Source organism: Erpetoichthys calabaricus, chromosome 10 (assembly GCF_900747795.2).
Source record: "Erpetoichthys calabaricus chromosome 10, fErpCal1.3, whole genome shotgun sequence".
Taxonomy (NCBI): Eukaryota; Metazoa; Chordata; class Cladistia; order Polypteriformes; family Polypteridae; genus Erpetoichthys; species Erpetoichthys calabaricus.
In genome coordinates, this window is record NC_041403.2 from 4,410,697 (window position 1) to 4,430,964 (window position 20,268).

A 20,268-nucleotide genomic window follows, 5' to 3' on the forward strand; every position below is an offset into this window, starting at 1 on the left:
ATTTTGTCTCTTCATTTGACAACGGATTAGCCTAAGGTTTCCAATTGTGCCCAACAAAAATTGGAGTGTTGGTAAAGGAATACAATCTGGGAAAAAAGCAGGCTACTGTGTGGCTCTCTGTCTTAGCGTGTCGTTGGGTCTCTGGTCTGATGTGGCGTGGCACAAGCCTTGGGGGAAAACGGCAGACACACAACATGGCAGTCTACACAAGTGGGGTAGCAGAGATATGGCAAGCATTCATTTATCCAGCCCTGGTGGTCCTTGACGCAGCTGTTGGACCACTGGGTGTGTAGTCCTCCCTCAAGCATGACTTGGCCTCCAGTCCATCCCTGGCCAACCTGTAAGTATACGTTTAACATCGTCACTGTACTCTGTGCACATCTCTCTTATAAAACCGGATTTTCACTCACATTGCCAGAAAAAGCACAAACGTTGACACAGAGAGAACTGCCAAGCAGGAAATATGACAAAATGACAGATGGAGACAAATGGGCAGCGTGGGAAGTTGTAAGCGGGTAGTGCTTCTATCTGTTAAGTCAGCACAAAGTTGGAGAGACTTGTTTGGAATTGCAGGATTGTCTGAAGGGGGTCCTGGACGTGGAAGCCTTGGAACACCTCTGAGACCAACAAACGGATGGAAGACGTCACCACCTGTCCCGGAGAATGCCATCTGCAATGACAACACTGACGACAGACTCCAATCCTCAGGCCCTCCCACTCCAGGACTGGGTCTTCATTCGTCTTTGCACTATGTGCAGTGTAAGCCGACATTAAACAAAGCAAAGTTGTTTCTCCTACGTGATTTCTTACCGCTGTATCACTAGGGAGGGTGGTCATCTTTTATGTTACATCAATATATATTCGGGTTAAGTAACACGCCACAATCACAAAAAAGAACTCCGTCCTGGGGTGCGAGCGACCCCTGCTGGACACACATCAATGGTGCTTTCACTTCCAACACCAACGTTCCCCTAAGCTGTCCTCCTGGCAGGTGAAGAGGTGCTCATTGGTTCTAAAACTTGTCAAAAGTTCCACCTCTACAACTTAATCCCCATTTGTGATGAGACAGATGGGGGGATCGCAGTGTCAGGGTCCTACTCGGCAGGGGTACAGTTTGTAGCGGTGCTACAGGGGGAATGAAACTCCAACTCCCAGCAGACCCTGCAGTGACTCCGATTGGTCGTGGGCTGCTGGGGACAAGGAGGTGGCGCAAGATTTAAAAGGAGGCCAGTTCTACAGAGAAGGAGAAGTCTTTTGTGTTTCGTGTCTGGAGTTGCCCGTCTCTTTGTCTTCCCATTTTACTATCTGTGGAAATGTGTTTTGTCTTGGATCGTCTCCTGTTCGGTGCATGGACTGTCTGGTGTCTTCCTGCTGCATGAGGACGGTCTAAGGATTTGTTGTCATCCTGCGAAGAAAGAAAGGAGCGCTCCTGATCTCACCACATGTCATCATCTCATCAGGAAATACAGATAGGACTGACCTATACATTCACATACAGCGTGCTGATCACCGGACTATCAAACCTCCATCACTTCATTTCGTCATTTTCATGGACTTCATCTGTTAGTAATTTGTAGTTGTTTTTGGATTCCTGTTTATTGTATAATTGCCGTAAAGGGGACTGGGGTGAGATTGTTGTAGTTTGTATAGTTATTGTTTGATGAGCACATTCAGCTTCCCATCAAACATTATTTTTAAAATAAAAGTGTGCCTCAAACTTATTCAATACAAAACACAAAATTTGGTTGACCTAAGTGAACGTGCACTCAAGTTATTGGGTTTACACACAGACATAATTCCAAAAAATGGTATTTTAGGACTCAGGAAGGTCGACATCGAAAGTTACACAGGTCTAAAACGTTGAAATTCATAAAAATCTCAACATCGAATACGATTCCAATACTTTCCCTATACAAGAAGGTCACGGAGGTCTAAAACATCGAGATTCATCAAAATCTCAACATCGAATTGTTGGACGATTCCAGTACTCTCCCTATACAAGAAGGTCACGGAGGTCTAAAACATCGAGATTCATCAAAATCTCAACATCGAATTGTTGGACGATTCAAATACTTTCCCTATACAAGAAGGTCACGGAGGTCTAAAACGTCGAGATTCATAAAAATCTCAACATCGAATTGTGGGACGATTCCAATACTTTCCCTATACAAGAAGGTCACGGAGGTCTAAAACGTCGAGATTCATCAAAATCTCGACATCGAATTGTTGGACGATTCCAGTACTCTCCCTATACAAGAAGGTCACGGAGGTCTAAAACATCGAGATTCATCAAAATCTCAACATCGAATTGTTGGACGATTCCAATACTTTCCCTATACAAGAAGGTCACGGAGGTCTAAAACGTCGAGATTCAAGCAAAATCTCGACCTCAAATTGTTGGACGATTCCAATACTCTCCCTATACAAGAAGGTCACGGAGGTCTAAAACGTCGAGATTCAAGCAAAATCTCGACCTCAAATTGTTGGACGATTCCAATACTCTCCCTATACAAGAAGGTCACGGAGGTCTAAAACGTCGAGATTCAAGCAAAATCTCGACCTCAAATTGTTGGACGATTCCAATACTCTCCCTATACAAGAAGGTCACGGAGGTCTAAAACGTCGAGATTCATCAAAATCTCGACATCGAATTGTTGGACGATTCCAATACTTTCCCTATACAAGAAGGTCACGGAGGTCTAAAACGTCGAGATTCATCAAAATCTCGACATCGAATTGTTGGACGATTCCAGTACTCTCCCTATACAAGAAGGTCACGGAGGTCTAAAACATCGAGATTCATCAAAATCTTGACATCGAATTGTTGGACGATTCCAATACTTTCCCTATACAAGAAGGTCACGGAGGTCTAAAACGTTGAGATTCATCAAAATCTCGACATCGAATTGTTGGACGATTCCAATACTTTCCCTATACAAGAAGGTCACGGAGGTCTAAAACGTCGAGATTCATCAAAATCTCGACATCGAATTGTTGGACGATTCCAATACTTTCCCTATACAAGAAGGTCACGGAGGTCTAAAACGTCGAGATTCATCAAAATCTCGACATCGAATTGTTGGACAATTCCAATACTTTCCCTATACAAGAGGGTCACAGAGGTCTAAAACGTCGAGATTCATCAAAATCTCGACGTCGAATTGTTGGACGATTCCAATACTCTCCCTATACTTTGCATAACAAGAAAGTAAAACACATGAATCAACACGCAGTACACGCTAGATATTAATCTCAGTTAAACCTATGCAGCAGGACGAAGGCCCAAAACACAAAAGCAAGGCTACAGCCGAGTGGCTCAGAAGAAGTAATTCTTTACATTTCTATAGCACTCTTCTCACTACTCAAAGTGCTTTAGTGAGTGTGGAGCCACTTCAACCACCATTAATGTGTAGCACCCACCTGAACGATGTGACGGTGCATTTTAGTGCCAGGACACATACCACACATGAGCTGTTAGTTGGTGAAGTGGTAAGAGAGAGACATCCAATTAAATACTGGGGATGATTAGGGAATGACCAGGCCACGGTAGGCAATTTAGCCCAGACATCGGGATACACCCAACTCTTTTTATGAAGGACATCCAGGGATCTTTTCAGACCACAGAGAGTCAGGACCTCGGTTTTCTCTCTCATCTAAAGGATGGCACCATTTTTACAGCACAGTGTCCCCGTCACTGCACTGAGGTATTGGGATGCACATTTAGACCACAGGGTAAGTGCCCCCTGCTGGCCTCACCAACACCTCTTCCAGCAGCGACCCCTAGATGGTCTCCAATCCAAGTACTGGCCGGGCCCTAACATGCCAATTAAAGCCAAAGTTCTGAAAAGGGGTGACCCGAAACAAGCAATGGACACTTGTAACTTCCCAACATGTCTGGATTAAAGAAGAGTTGTCTCAAGTTAAAACACATCACGTGAAAGGAAACGTTTAGTTGAGATAATTGCTGCTACCAAGTATAGAAACATCAGGGGCAGATGCTTTTTCAAATGTGAGTACTGCATAAATGTGTTCATTCGTGTTCCCCTTCTCTGGTACTGAATTTTTGTCTTAAAGGTCTGAGGCCATTCATAGTGTAAAATACCCAAAGATACTGAAGGAGGCGTTCTGTGGTGGCATCACACTAGGACTTGGGCACCACAGTAAGTGCCAGCTGCAAATGCAGGACTTATGGATGAAAAAGACCCTCAGAAGCTATCCCTGTTTTAGGATTCCTGCTTCACAGGACACGTCCAGTTAGATGATGAGGTGTCAGCACCGTGTAAGGAATAATAAACAATGAATGTTAAGAAGGGACGAAAAGAAACTGAAGCACAAGGCTTGTACTGGAGGATGAGGATTGTAGGATGGGGGGCAAACACTTGTTCACAACACTGGACAGTCATGTGAACATGAAAGTGCACCCTCTTAATTCTCAGGTTTTACATATCAGGATATCATAAAAAGTCCTCAGGAGGTAAAAACAACCTCAGATGAACAACTACTCCTGACATACGACACCGGGGTCATTACTGATTTAACAAAACCTGCGCCAAAATGCAGAAGCAGTGTGTGAAAAGTTAGGTGCACCTTTATTGCTTCCATAGGAATTAAGAAGGTAAGCAGCAGGCAGGTCAAATGCATTCGATTGATTGATCATCAGCAAGTGGGACCACCTCGATAAAAGCACACAGAAGCAATCACTGCTGTCCGGTCGTCTGGGAAGGTTTACAAGGCCAATTCCAAACCATCTGAAGTCGGTCATTTTACAATCTTCTTCTTTCGGCCGCTCCCGTTAGGGGTCACCACAGCAGATTATCTTCTCCCATATCTTTCTGTCCTCATCATCTTGCTCTGTCACCCCTGTCACCTGCATGTCCTCTCTCACCACATCCATAAACCTTCTCTTAGGCCTTCCTCTTCCCTGGCAGCTCTATCCTTAGCATCCTTCTCCCAATATACCCCTCATCTCTTCACTGCACATGTCCAAACCAACGCAATCTTGACTCTCTGACTTTGAACTGACCCTCTAATGTCCTCATTTCTAATTCTGCCCATCCTCGTCACACCCAATGCAAATCTTAGCATCTTTAACTCTGCCACCGCCACTTCTGTCTCCTGTGCCACCATCTCCAACCCATATAACAGCTGGTCTCACTGCCGTCGTGTAGACCTTCCCTTTCACTCTTGCTAATACCCTTCTGTCACAAATCACTCCTGACACTCTTCTCCACCCACTCCACCCTGCCTGCACTCTCTTCTTCACTTCTCTTCCACAATCCCCATTACTCTGTACTGTTGATCCCAAGTATTTAAACTCCTCCACCTTCACCAACTCTACTCCCCTCATCCTCACCATTCCACTGACCTCCCTCTCATTCACACACATGTATTCTGTCTTGGTGGTCCTACTGACCTTCATTCCTCTCCTCTCATATCTCCACCTCTCCGTGGTCTCCTCAACCTGCTCTCTACTCTCGCTACAGATCACAATGTCATTCTATAGTGAGAACGATGATTCACAAGTGGAAAGGATTCAAGACAGTCGCCAATCTTCCCAGGAGTGGAATTATGGGGGTACTTAGTTTTTCACACATGGCTTCTCCATTTTTGTTAAATGTATCACTGGGTGTCGTATGCCGTTTTACACCTGAGGTGAGATTTCAATAAGTTTACGTAGAACCCACTAAGGACCAGCTGTTATTTTATTAGGTCCCGATACGTAGAACCGTAGAAGTGTGAGAGGGTGTACTTTCTTTTTCACATCATTGTATACGGGGGGCCCCACCTGAAACAAATGCACCAGTAGATCTGTGCCCAACACCTGTGACTTGGCATGGCTAAAACTGCAAGAGAGAGGGCATCTACTTTAGGAGATCTCAGAGTGAAGCCACGTGCCATGCGGGTATGTGTTTCCGCACGCGTCAGTGCCATACCTGCCCAGAAGCATTGCCACCAGCTTCTGCACGGGCTTGAGAATTGCCCAGATGAGGGGTGCAGGCAGGGCTCTGGCTGATGGTGAGGTATGGAAGCGGTGGCAGTTTGCCCACTTGGTGACAGGAGCGACAACATGCAAGCATCTCTGTGAAAGCGGCTCCGCTTGGCTCAGCCTTGCAATGTGCTCAGATGCCATACATGCTGGGCTCTGTTGTGAAGTCCTGCAGACCACCCTCTGCGATGGACCAAACCTGCCTGCTAAGTTGCACCGCCGCCACACTGCTGAACATTTTGCAAAGTCTGAGGTCCAGATTAACCGGAGAGGCGCGCAGGGAGCTCGGGGGCCATGGCAGCTTCTCAGAAGATGGCGGCAGAAGCCCAATGACATGGCGTACACTTGGGACACGTCTCTCCTGAGCCTGTGAAACAAAAGAGAAAGAAGAAATGAGAATTGTGTGAATGTGAAATACGCCGCTTACTTACAATCAGTACCAGAAGTGGTCTGTCTGGAATGTAATGTGAAGTGAAGTGAAGTGAAGTGAAGTGAAGTGAAGTGAAGTGAAGTGAAGTGAAGTGAAGTGAAGTGAAGTGAAGTGAAGTGAAGTGAAGTGAAGTAGATAGATAGATAGATAGATAGATAGATAGATAGATAGATAGATAGATAGATAGATAGATAGATAGATAACTTTATTAATCCCAAGGGGAAATTCACAAAAATCCATGCCCACATTGTAAAAGTAAGTGTGTCCAGGGAACGAATCCACATAAAATAAAGTGATAGGAGTGATCAATAAAAAAGAGAAAAATAAAAGTAGAGAAAGTCGTACACGGAGCTGCTGAAAAGGCTGCCACTCTCGGCGGCGCCTGAATCAAAGTCTAAGTAGTGGTGCTGCTGGTATGCCGTTCAAACACACTTCACCGACAGCTGGAGCACCTAGCTAATAAGACGGGTCTTGTTGTACACACTCAGATCATATGTTAAAATACAGCAATGCTCTCTCTGCTGCCAAACTCTATACGATCCTAACATTATCAATAGAGGAGGGGAAGTACTAGAGCTCTTTATTCTACAATGAAAAGGCTCATTACACCACCAGGAAATGTCGCTCAGCGTAACCATCCATCCATCATCCAACCCGCTGGTCTGCTGGAGCCAATCCCAGCCAACACAGGGCGCAAGGCAGGAAACAAACCCCAGGCAGGTTGTGCCAGCCCACCACAGGGCATCACCGTAACTTCTCTGTTAAATACCGCTGCACTTCTTTGGATTTCTTCAACTCAAAAATTGCTTCCTCTGTCTCTGCAGAAGATGCCATGCTCTCCACCATCAGCCATATTATATTCCCTCACCAGCCTCCCTATTCTCAGATTTCAGTTTACCAGCTGAAAATGATGTCTCGGAGCTTAGAACACAATCTCATTCTTCCACGTGCCAATTTGACCCAATCCCTCCACTCTTTGTGAAGTCCCGTCTGTCACATATTTCCCCCATGATAACTACTATACTTAACTCTTCCCATACTACAGGCCCGGTCCCCCCTCTCACTAAAAACAGCCTCAATTACTCCAATTCTGAAAAAAACCTGGCTCAGGTTGATAATTGTTCAAGATATTCGGGTCTATCTCAAATGTTCCTTTCATATCTAAAGTTCTCCAAAAGAAAGTTGCCTCCCAACTCCAGTGCCATCTTTGAAACAATACCCTTTTTTGAACAGTTTGTTTCAATCTGGGTTTCGGCCTAAACACAGCACAGAAACTGCCCTGGTCAGAATCACAAATGACCTTCACCGGGCAGCTGACGTGGGACTTTGATCAATTCTTGTGCTTCTTGACCTTGACACCATATCCCATCAGATACGTTTGAAACGACTCGCTAGTTTTGGAGTCTGTGGCCTTGTCCTCCAGTGGTTTTCTTCCTACCTCACTGATAGGAGGCAATGTGTTCAAATAAAGGGCTTTAAATCTGAGAGCGCAGTTGTTACTCAGTCGTTTTGGGGCCGCTTCTTTTTCTCATTTATATCTTCCCAATAGTTAATATCTTCCAGCACCATGGTATTAAATTTCATTGTTACGCTGATGACACACAGCTATATCCATCCACTAAATCCACTTCTGTTTTCCCTCCTGATGCCCTTATGGCATGTCTCCGAGACATAAACACATGGATTTTTCTCCAACTAATTTTCTCCAACTAAACAGCAATAAAACTGAGGTGCTCCTCATTGGTTCTAAATCCACACTCGCTAAGGTTAACTAGTCTTCTATTTTAATTAACAATATTAACACAAACATCTCTTCCCAAGTTAAGAGCCTAGGCGTCACTCTTGACAGTACTCTCTCTTTTCCTTCCCATATAAGTAACATTTCTCGAATTGCCTTCTTCCATCTCCAAAACATTTCTAGACTTTGTTCTGTTCTTACGCAACACAGTACTGAAGTATCGGTTAAAGCCCGAGTCACCTCACGTATAGATTACTGTAACGCTATTCTATCTGGCATCTCACAACAACATATCCATCGCTTACAACGTCTTCAAAATTCTGCGGCGAGGAGGATAACCTGCTGTTCTAAATCCACTGAACATATCCCACCGATTCTCTCTCAACTTCACTGGCTCCCTGTTAACGACCGATTACAATACTAAATACCGCTCTTAACATTTAAAGCTCTACACAACCTCACTGATCTCCTCCAGAATTGCACTCCTCTCGCTCACTCAGATTGTCATCTGCAGCTCGACTTTCTGTACCACACATCAGACTCAGTGCACTGGGAGCTCGAACATCTCTCATTGTGCTCCTCAACTCTGGAATTCCCTTCCCTCTCATATACGTCAGCTCCATTCAATAACCCATTTTAAAACTGCCCTCAAAACTACTCTTTTCAAACTAGCATACCAACTGTGAATTTTGCACTGTTACTGCCAGTTATCTTTGTTTGTTTGCTAATTATTGCTTTGTGATTTATCATCGTCTTGTTTTAATTTTACTAATGTTGTTTAATTCTATTGTAAGGTGACCTTGAGTGCTAAGAGAGGCGCCTATTAAATAAAATGTTGTACAGTGGACCCTTGACTTTCGAACTCAATTCGTTTGCGAGGGCTGGTTGTAACTCAAGTTGGTTGTAAGTCAAGGCTATTTTTCCCATAAGAAATAATGGAAATACCCATAATGTGTTCCGAACCTCTCACAGCAACACTTACTTAACCTTTTCATAATAAAAAAGGGTTGTCTAATGTGCATAATTTACCAAAACACCAATAATTTTTCTAATGTACTAACCAAAAAGTTATAAAAAGTGCCTAGCCTACCAGAAACAACAATGTCATACTGTACTCACCATTTAAGTTGACATCTTTGGGCTGCAGGAAGGGAGGAGGAGGAGAATGAAATGGAAGGTGGTTATTGTTTAGAAGGAGCCTCCTTATACAAATCTTTTCTTTGTAAAATTGTCGAGATGGTGGATTTCGACATGCTGTACATATTAGTGAGATCGGTCACACGAACACCACTCTCATATTTCCGCACAACTTCCTTCTTCGTTTCGATTGTGATCGCTTTCTTTACCTTTGTTACCTTCTCTTCCTTCCTTAGCAATTATCGAAAAAAATTATATAAATCACTGCACTGACCGAAATTACGTCCACAAACACATGTATCTGGGCTCCGACTGACACTTACAAACACTCTCGGCCGTTTGTTTACAATCGCGCAAGCGGATACACGTGACCGCATTCAGGTCGTAACGCAAGATGTTGGGCGTAAATCAAAACAAAAATTTTGGTCGTAAATCAAGTTGTTTGCATGTCAGGCCGGTCGTATATCAAGGGTCGACTGTATTATTATTATTACTTTTAATGCACTACTCTCGATTTCCCAGAAGGGCTAATCCACCATATTCAAGCACAAAAGATGCGCGTTCTGGACGTTGAGAGCACCAAGCTGGATAAGCAACTTGTGGGTCATGTGACACGTGTCACCGGAGGTTTCTTCTTTAATGGACGAGTTAAAACTCTCTGCTGTAGCTCCTGCTAGACTCCACTGAAGCTTGTTGTACCCAAAACTGTCACCTCCACTCTCCGTGAAAACACAAGACTGAACCTTTATATCGGCCATCACTACAAACAAAACCCGAGGGTAACTGACAGATTAAAAAGAGATAAGCGTTGGGTTGAGTATTCGTTTAACGGCTGCCAAGTGAGAGGACCCTCAAATACCCGATAGATGGGCACGTCATTGGAGAACAAGCCCGACTCTTCAGTTTGAGCCGATACACAGTGTGAAGGGGGGACTGGGCGGCATGGAGGGTGGCAGGTTATCGACTGTCCCAGAACCAAGTCCTGTGTTATCTGTGCTATCTGTGTTATTGTGGGTTTGCATCCCGGTTCCTCCCTGTATGGATAGCGCTTTGAGTACTGAGAAAAGCGCTATATAAATGTAATGAATCATAATAAATGAATGAATCATCACACGTCCTGTAATAAGAGTAGAACTTTAATACGTCACTGTGCTCGGTGCAAATCTATCTTAGAAAATCGGCCTTCTACTACTCACAGGGCCCGATTTAGCACAGGGGGTTCACCACAATTCTGCTGCTCGCCTCTTTACTCGAACCCCGTGTAGTCACCATATCACTCCAGTCTAGCAGCAGCTTCACTGGCTCCCGATTAAGTGTCGATTTCATTTTAAAATTCTGCTGTTAACATTTAAGGCCATTCATAACCTCGCCCCTCCATATCTGTCTGACCTTCTTCAAGTTGGCATTCCCTCCCGTAACCTTAGATCCTCCTCTTCCTCCATCCATCTGACCACCACAGGGAGCGGAGCATTCAGCCGTTCTGGAACTCACTGCCTACTGAACTTAGAAATATCAAATCATTCTCGACCTTCAAATGTAAACTTAAAACCCACCTGATTAAAATGGCTTTCTTCTCTAGGATTACAGTGGCTTGGTTTGGTTTAATTTTTATATTTTCTGATGTTTTGTTTTGTTTAAAATGTATTTTTTATAATTGTTTATTCAGTGTCGTTGAGTGCTTAGAAAGGCGCCTTGTATAAATCAAATGTATTATTATTATTACCATACAAGATCTGCTAAGCATGCATTAGAAGACAACTGGGAAACGGGCAGTCAGACTGGTGTCCACTGTATACGACTTGTGTGTGTCAAACTGTACCCTCTCTGTGCCTTCTTTGGAATGGCGTCATTTACCCAAGTGGGGGTCTGCACGTGAAGAAAGAGTAGAAAGCCTTAGGACTCGTTTCTACTTCACGCTCATGGCTGCCACGTGTTCATTCGACGCGTCCTCTGAGCAGGTCCTCATAAATTAACATGACGCGTGTGCGACTTGCAGTCCCAGCAAAAAGTCGGGGGGGGCGCAGTGTGCTAAAAGTGGGAATGTGACGTCAGAGTCTGTGTTTAGTATCGACATGTGACAGAAAGCCGATGTGCAGATTGATGTGTGCACTTTGATGTTTGATAAACGGTTCGACGTGGTGAAGCAAAATGCTGACATACAGAATCTCACAAAGTGAATAAACCCTTCACATTTTTGTAAATATTGTTATATCTTTTCATGGGACAACACTGAAGATATGACACTTTGACACAATGTCAAGTAGTCCATGTACAGCTTGTATCACAGTGTCAATTTGCTGTCCCTTCAAAATAACTCAATGCACAGCCATTAACTCTTTTAGGGCGGATGTCGACTTTTGTTGACAGGAGGGGTTGAGGGTGAATGTCAACAAAAGTTGACATCCAGGGATAGGGGGCGACAATCAGCTGTTAATGGCGACAAAACTCACTGTCACGTCACAGGCATTCCCTCTGTGCTTGGAGGAATGCTAGACTCGTTGACTCAGCAACTAATCCTTAAGTGTGCGTGAGTTGCGATATGTAAACAAATAGAAACAAAGGCAAGATGGCATCAACATCTCACGAGGGAGCGAAGCGAGTGCAGAAAAGAAAACACTCGGCAGACAATGTTTTGTGCATTATCGCGGAGTCATTGACAGTGATCAGGAGATCGAACAAGAGAGTGAGAAGCCGGCATCAGCTGATCGGACACCAGCCGATGCCGTGCCAGCTGATCCTCTGCCAGCTGAGTGCATTTGTGCAGCTGGTACATCTACGGCAAGGTTCATGTGCGAGGAATACACAGATATTGATCCATAGGAGCCGATCTGGCTACCGCACTTCACAAGATGGCATGGCTTGCTGTTGGACACGACAGATCACCAGCTGCTGGACTACTTCAGGCTGCTCTCTCCTGATGCTGCTTTTCAGCTACTGTCAGACGAGACAAACAGGTAGGCAGAGAAATTTTTTGAATCGCGGGCTGCGCTTGCATTGCATTCTCGTTTTTCAAAGTGGAAACCCACAACAAAAGACGAGATGAAGCGCACTGTGGCATTACAAATAGAGATGGGACAGAACTGGTGATATAACTTCAGGAAGCATTGGTCCAAACGTGCTTTGTCCCCTGGTGGCTTTGGACAGGTTATGCAGCGTGATGATGGGTACGTGATGCTGCAAAGTTTTATTCACTTCTGTAATAAACAGAAGCAAATCCCATGGGGTGAGCCAGGCTATAACGCCATGTATGAAGTTCAGCTCCTGCATGACATTGTGGAACCAACATAGAAACAATTTTATCAGCCTGGCTGTGATTTGTCTGTGCATGAATCTATACTAATAAAAGGCAAAGCCCTCACTGACTCACTCACTCACTGACTGACTGACTGACTCACTCATCACTAATTGTCCAACTTCCTGTGTAGGTAGAAGGCTGAAATTTGGCAGGCTCATTCCTTACAGCTTACTTACAAAAGTTAGGCAGGTTTCATTTTGAAATTCAACGCGTAATGGTCATAACTGGAACCTCTTTTTTGACAATATACTGTAACGGATGGCAGCTCGATGGACGTGGGAGGCGGAGTTGAGTGTCACGTCATCACGCTTCCCACGTAATCACGTGAAAAGACTGTGAACGCAGTAGGGAGAAATGAAGGAAGAGCCGCAAACAGCAAAGAACAAAAAATTCATTAAACAATTGAGAAGGGAGCGAAACAATAAGAAGCGAGCGAGTGAAGCATACAAGCAACTTCATAAGGGAAACAAAGCACGGTGTAAAACGTAAGTTTAAATTAAGCTTATAGAAACGCTCCCGCTGCGGATTGCAATAACATATTCGCAAGATAAAAGTTTAATGTGAAGACACGAGGTATAAACGATCCACACGCCGTAGCGCAACATTAGGGGCTTCACCTCTGCCGCTGACGTTCGAGATTCGATTCCCGAGAGGTGATGCAATGCGTGTGTACACATAAAGAGCACAGAATTAGGGCGAAACGCGTGTCGCGTACTCTTTGCATAATTTGAAAGTAAACAATTTCAACCATTCTATGATCTGCTTCTCGCAACTGAAAGACGGCACATGGCGGATGTTAACCGACTTGCTGACCGCAACGTTAGGGGCTTCAACTCTGGCGCTGACGATAGAGATTCGATTCCCGAGAGGGGATGCAGTGAGTGTGTATGCCTGATGAGCCCAGAATTAGGGAGAAACACGTGTCGCATACTCTTTGCATTATTTGAAAGTAAACTATTAAAACCATTCTATGATCTGCTTCTGGGAACAGAAAGAGGGCACGTGGCGGATGTAAGGCGACTTGCTGACAAACCACAAGCGTAACCTGGCAGGTAACCACCCATACAATCAGATTGTGATTCAGAAAACGAATGCCGTGAATGTAATGACCACGATCTACATACTGTCAAATAAACGAAACACATGCCATAGCGCGACAGCTGTGAAAAGCGAGGTTCACAAAAAAACAGATCCTTAACAAATTGTTATTGGTATATTTTCGATCCGTTTAAAAAGGTTTTCTTTTCTTCTTAATAAAAAATTAAAAGCAGTACTTCGCCACAACGAAGCGCGAGAATTTGGCTATATATATCTGCTTCTCGCAATTAAAAGAGGGCACGTGGCGGATGTTAGACAACTTGATCACCATGCATAAGCGTTACCTGCCAGGTAATCACCCATACAATCAGATTGTGATTCAGACTAGGAATACAATGAATGTAATTACCCCGATCTACATACAAGGCGAAAGTCTTGCAACATTCAAAGATGATGGTTTGGGATAAGTACACCATGGATCATAAAAGAGCTTATGAAGCCTTGAACCGAAAAAAGCAAGATCTCAGAGATCGTAAAAAAAAAATAGGAGGTAATGTCGTTTAACTCGCTGTACATTTTAGTCAAACATTACCAGTTATTCCACGAGGGAGACCAGCAGATGAACTCAACGCGTGTTTAAAATCCATGCTTCTCCCACGCTCGGTTATATGTCGCGTGTTCTCGGGTAGGTGCACCAAAAAATTTATACATTTAAGCATGTAATGGGCAAAGAAAAAATGAGGTATACCCGAAGGCACTGCAGTAGTACTCAATGTAACTTTACTTCTTAAATGTTAATGTTTTACTGTTTAATAATTTATACGCTTCTTATATGTTGTTCAAATTCTTTTTATCAAAATACCAGTGACAGCGCAATGCACGATAACATGGAGTGAATACACCATACGCATCCGCCCACAGCCGCCCTGGTGTGCGCAGATAGGAGTTGATTCTACAATAAAATAAAATAAAGATAAAAAGAGTAAAACAATCATCACCCATAAAGCGGATAGTACACGTGACGTAGTATATGTGTACCAGATTTCAAGTCAATAGGTGAAACGGTTTGAGAGCTACAGGTGATTTAAAATCCCGGACAGACAAACGAATAGCCACGGTAGCAAATTATAGAAGATTTTACTGTTTAATAATTTATATTTATATGAAATATGCTTCTTATATATTACTTCATATTCTCATATGATAGTGATGTTAATGTTGTTTATATTGATTTCTATGTTATTGTAAGTGCATGTATGTGTGTATATGTGTATATATGTGTATATGTATATATATGTGTATATGTGTATATATATGTGTACATGTATGTATATATATATATATATATATATATATATATAATATATGTATATATATGACAGCAACACTCATAACAATGACAACACAATTACATTGACAATCATGTTACGTTATTTTTAAAATGTTTCCTTTACTTTTTCATAACCTCTTTAACACACTACTTCTCTGCTGTGAAGTGCGGGTATTTTGCTAGTCTATGATAAAATAAAAGGGACACCTTTTTTTCTGCAAATTTATGCCAGAGAAGCCCACAAAGTGTGGCATAAAGGATTTTGTACTGGCAGAAGCAAACACTGGTTTCTGCCTGAAAGTAATCACATATACAGGAAAGTATTTCTTACAAAGAGAGAACTGTCCCTCGACAAGTCAGGTTGTGCTGGAGCTGTTGCAGGGCTATGAACATTTGGGTCATGTTGTGTACATTTGGACAATTTTTATACATCACCAGAAGTGTTCATGGAGCTACAGAGCAGAGGAATTGGAGCTTGTGGCACAGTGACGGTGAACAGGAGACAAATGGCTTCACAGGCTGAAGATGAAAAGAGGTGACAATATGGTTTTTATGTGGGCAGATAACTTGGTGGCAGTGGCATGGCACGATGGCAAACGGGTGACTTGTCTCTCTACAGTACACACTAACAATATATGTGAGAAAGTGCAGCAACAAACAATTGAAAAGTAGGCACCAAAGCAACACATATGGTAAGCAGTGCAATGTGGCAATGACTGAAATTGCCTGCTTTGAGCGAGATCAGACTTTGCAGGACTTTGCTGTGTAAAATGTATGTGAAATCTTAGAGTATGCAGGCTCATACAACAAATATTTTTTGTTGATTTCAATTGCTTTGTGTTCTTTTTTTAAAAAAAAAGTTAGTTTTTGGAAAAATATTCAGCCCTGGGAGAAAAGAAACAAAAAAAAATTAGCCCTAAAACAGTTAAACTGGAATGCAGTGTTTTCCTTTCTCCAAACATAACGCTTTTCATTTAAACTACAAAGTTCTATTTTGGTCTCATCCGTCCACAGAACTTTCTTCCAATAGCCTTCTGGTTTGTCCACGTGATCTTCAGCAAACTGCAGATGAGCAGCGATGTTTTATTGGAGAGCAGTGGCTTTCTCCTTGCAACCCTGCCACACACACCATTGTTGTTGAGTGTTCTCCTGATGGTGGACTCATGAACATCAGCCAATGTGAGAGAGGCCTTCAGTTGCTTAGAAGTTCCCCTGGGGTCCTTTGTGACCTCGCCGACTATTACACACCTTGCTCTTGGAGTGATCTTTGTTGGTCAACCCCTCCTGGGGAGGGTAACAATGGTCTTGAATTGCCTCCATTTGTACACAATCTGTCTGACTGTGGATTGGTGGAGTCCAAACTCTTTACAGATGGCTTTGTAACCTTTTCCAGCCTGATGAGCATCAACAACTCTCTTTGTGAGGTCCTCAGAAATCTCCTTTGTTCGTGCCATGATACACTTCCACAAACACGTGTTGTGAAGAGCAGACTTTGATAGATCCCTGTTCTTTAAATAACACCGGGTGCCCACTCACACCTGATTGTCATCCCATTGATTGAAAACACCGGACTCGAATTTCACCTTCAAACTAACTGCTAATCCTAGAGCTTCACATACTTTTGCCACTCACAAATATGGAATATTCGATTAATAAATAAATGACCAAGTATAATATTTTTGTCTCATTTGTTTAACTGGTTTTTCTTTATCTACTTTTAGGACTTGAGTGAAAATCTGATGATTTTTTAGGACATATTTGTGCAGGAATGTAGAAAACTTGCCAACCCGCAGTGTAGCATATGCCACATAATTATGTATTGATGGGTGAACACTTCCTGAAAGACACAGTTGTCCAAATGGGGTGGGTTTGAGGATACGACTGAGTGAATGAAAAGATGGAACTCTGGAGAGAGCAACATATAATTGTCTGTGACTGAAGACTGGGTTTGGCAGATACAGGCATTATTAATTGTCTTATTAATTGTCATCGCAAAGGCCAATCTAACAGGAAATTGTGTGCGTGTAAACGTAAAAGGCAAATTTGAACTGATGGGGTCAGGGATATCCAGGGAATAAGGACAGTTTGTGAGGTAGGAGCTGCGATAGTCTTACACTCCAGTACATTGCGGTGAATGCTGGTAACAGTCTGTCCAGTGCCATCACACAGAGTTCTTGCTGGCATTAGGTTTCTGAGAAGCATAACGACTGAACCTGTTTTAATTTTGAGTTTATGCATAGGCATGCCAGTGGGAGGAAGACTGTTAAGAAATTCTTCGGGGAATGAAACTTGATCTGCGGGATTATCTGTGACAATGGAGGCAACGCTGGTGAGTTACTTCATCAGTAGGGATAAGTTTCTTTAAGGTGTAGCGAGTTTTCGTTGGTGACACTTAATATAGCTCGCGTGCTGAGTTGTTCTGGAGTCACAGTTGAGAAGTCGATGTCGCCACAGAGTTGTTGAATGGGATCAGAAATAACAGGAAAACAATGTGAAGGTAAAGGGTGTGGGAGGGCGGGGCTCTGTCATGCGTGCCATGGTCGGTTGCTTAGTGAATTATATATAGAGATTCTAAACTTGCAGGGGTGTCGAACTCCAGACCTGGGGGGTATTTTTCGTACGTGGATTAGTCGTTTAGCCGGATGTAATTGTTGACGATTTGGCCTGATCCTGATCTGTCGGTTTTTCGAAACTCTTGCTGGATGTGTTGTCATAGCAACACATCCTAATCCTCAGACCGCTCGGAGCAGTTAGTTCTACGTAAACAAGGATTAGTTTACACACGTGATCAGTGACGGTGCGTGGAAGTCATCCAGTCATGACTTTGCCGTTCATGAATGAGCGACCAATTGATATCGGTGCGCAAATTATACAAAGAGATTTTTCATATAGAGAGGGTTTTGCGCGATCGGCAAGATCCTTTATTGGTCCCGGAGGAAATTCTGTACAAAAGATACCGCTTTAGCCGAGGGGGAATATTGTACCTCAAAGATTTATTAGTACCTTATATTCGAAGTCAAACTCGGCGAAGTCGGGCTCTCACAACCACACAGACAGTAGGCATTGCTTTAAGGTTTCTTGCAAGCGGCACTTTTTTTTATAGGCGATGCGGAACATCTATCGAAAAGTACAGTTTGCCAGGCAATTCATGAAGTCTGTTTGGCTTTGAAACATTTCCTTTGGGTTTTCATTGTGTTTCCTGGACACCTGCATGTGTAGACAATAAAAGAGGCGTTTCATGCCATTGCAGGTAGGTAACACACAGGCTAAAACACCCACAGCTCCATAAAGAATCCAGTGCAGGATTTACGTATAAGCTACACAAGCTATAGCTTAGGGCCCCCGCCTTCTTGGGGGCCCCAAAACAAATTGTCTGAGTGAGCAATTGTCATATATACTTAAATATACTACAGCATTATTTGTCCCAATCAGGCCCGGCCTTAGGCATAGGCGACTGCCTAGGGCCCCGGATCGACTCCTTGGTCTAATTTTCACGCATTTCACAGAGCTGCCCCTGGACCCCCCTTTCGCCTAGGGCCCCATAATACCTAAGACCGGGCCTGAAAGAATCTGAATCAGCATAACATTCTCATTACCCAGGATTTCCAAATGTGATCGGGGCACATGGGACTGATCAGAGTGGAGTTTGATCAAACATTATTTGGAAAATGTACCTCTCCTCCTGATGAATAATCAGACACAGTGTCTTCATCAAATATTTGACCTTCATCAATATCTCATTGGTCAGACACAAGTTTGTCTGCCTTCTTATTAGCTTTAGAATTAATGTTTTTTATATTATATATGATTCTTTATGTCATCAATTCTTTAAATAGTTATATACCAATATTTACCAGTTTGAAGTATATTCTTGTACTTCACTTTAACCTGTTCCCATGTTCTCCTTGTGCTCACGTTTGATCTGGTATTATAACATATTAAATAATAATTAATCTGACACATAGGAAATGAAACGCTGCATTCAGTAAGTACAATGCACACTACTTAGCATTTAATTTGTCGGCCACTTTTTGCCAGCCGTCTTTTCTGGTCTGGGCTGCTTTTGCAGTGTTACCCCTTGTGTATATTAAATCTTGAAATTCTTCATGTCCTTCGAATGAAAGGTCCTGCTCCGCTTGTGTGGAAAAAAAAATGCGCCCGTTCTTTCATCATTTTGTTACAGCCTATCAAAGGCTTGCTGATCATGTTTTCTAGACTCAACATATATGGGCTTTTCAATCAGCGCGGGCGCGCGCATTCATCTCGTATGATTAGATCTAGCTCGACTAATCTAATACACGGCTGAGTTTGAAAAACCGACTTATCTGGATGAGTGTCACCGGCATTAACTCTTCCAAGATGAGGCACCTGATCTCAGATGATTTAAGCGACGTATGGAAAATACCCCCCTGGAGGGCCGCAGTGGCTGCAGGTTTTCATTCAGACCCTTTTCCTAATCAGTGATCAGTTTCCACCGCTAATTAAATTAATTTTCCCTTCATTTCAATAGCCCTGTTTTTAAAGATTCAGCCCTCTGAATTTATTCCTTTCTTCATTAAATGACAGCCAAACAGAAATGAGACATGAAACGAGCCAACAGATGACCAGCTAAACTGGGGCTTCAAACTCCAACCAATTTCACTTCAACCAGTTTCTTAATGAGAAGCCGATTCCTGCAGTTAATTAAACTCGTTATCTAATTTCATGGCCTGTTGTTGCTCTCATTCTGCCACAATAGACATTTCCAAAACTGTTGATTTTCTGTTTTTTTTTTTTTATTTATTAATTAATTTATTTATTTAAGAACACCAATGTCAAGATGCTTTGGTGACCTGAGAGATCAGCCTTACTGAGACCTTCACCTTTCTTTATTTTCAAATATTGTGTGATGGGCACAGGTGAGCTGCTCATGTGGCGGCTCGTTTTGTGTCTCACTGTTATTTGGCTGCTAATTAAGGAAAAAGAAAATACTAAGGGGTCTGAGTCAAGTTCATTAAAATGAATGCTAAAGAAGGTAATTAGCAGCAAAAATGGGTCACTAATTAAGAAGACGGTTAGAATGAAAACCGGCAGCCACTGCGGCCCTCCAGGACTGGAGTTCGACACCCGTGATCGAAAGGGCTCACAAACTTTCAAGCACAACTGTACACTGCTGTCAAGTTTGTCAATGAGACAACTTACTTACAAACGCACCATGGGGGGGTAGGCATGTAACTTTGGGCAAAGAAGTTGAATTTTCAGTCAAATCCCACCTTTTTTTTTTTTTTTTGCACCGCACTAAAAGCATGAAAAGAATTTGCCGCCAGTGACTCGT

The 20,268-nt window shown here is 43.0% G+C and overlaps 1 protein-coding gene across 1 annotated transcript in view; it reads right to left on the reverse strand.

The window, feature by feature from the left end:
• oma1 (OMA1 zinc metallopeptidase) overlaps positions 1-20,268 on the reverse strand; it is a 99,094-nt gene that overhangs the window by 76,949 nt on the left and 1,877 nt on the right. Inside the window, exon 2 of the mRNA XM_051932734.1 lies at positions 5,934-6,353. Within this exon, the coding sequence (XP_051788694.1) occupies positions 5,934-6,322 (389 nt within the window). The 5' untranslated portion in view covers positions 6,323-6,353. The remainder of the gene's footprint in view (positions 1-5,933; positions 6,354-20,268) is intronic.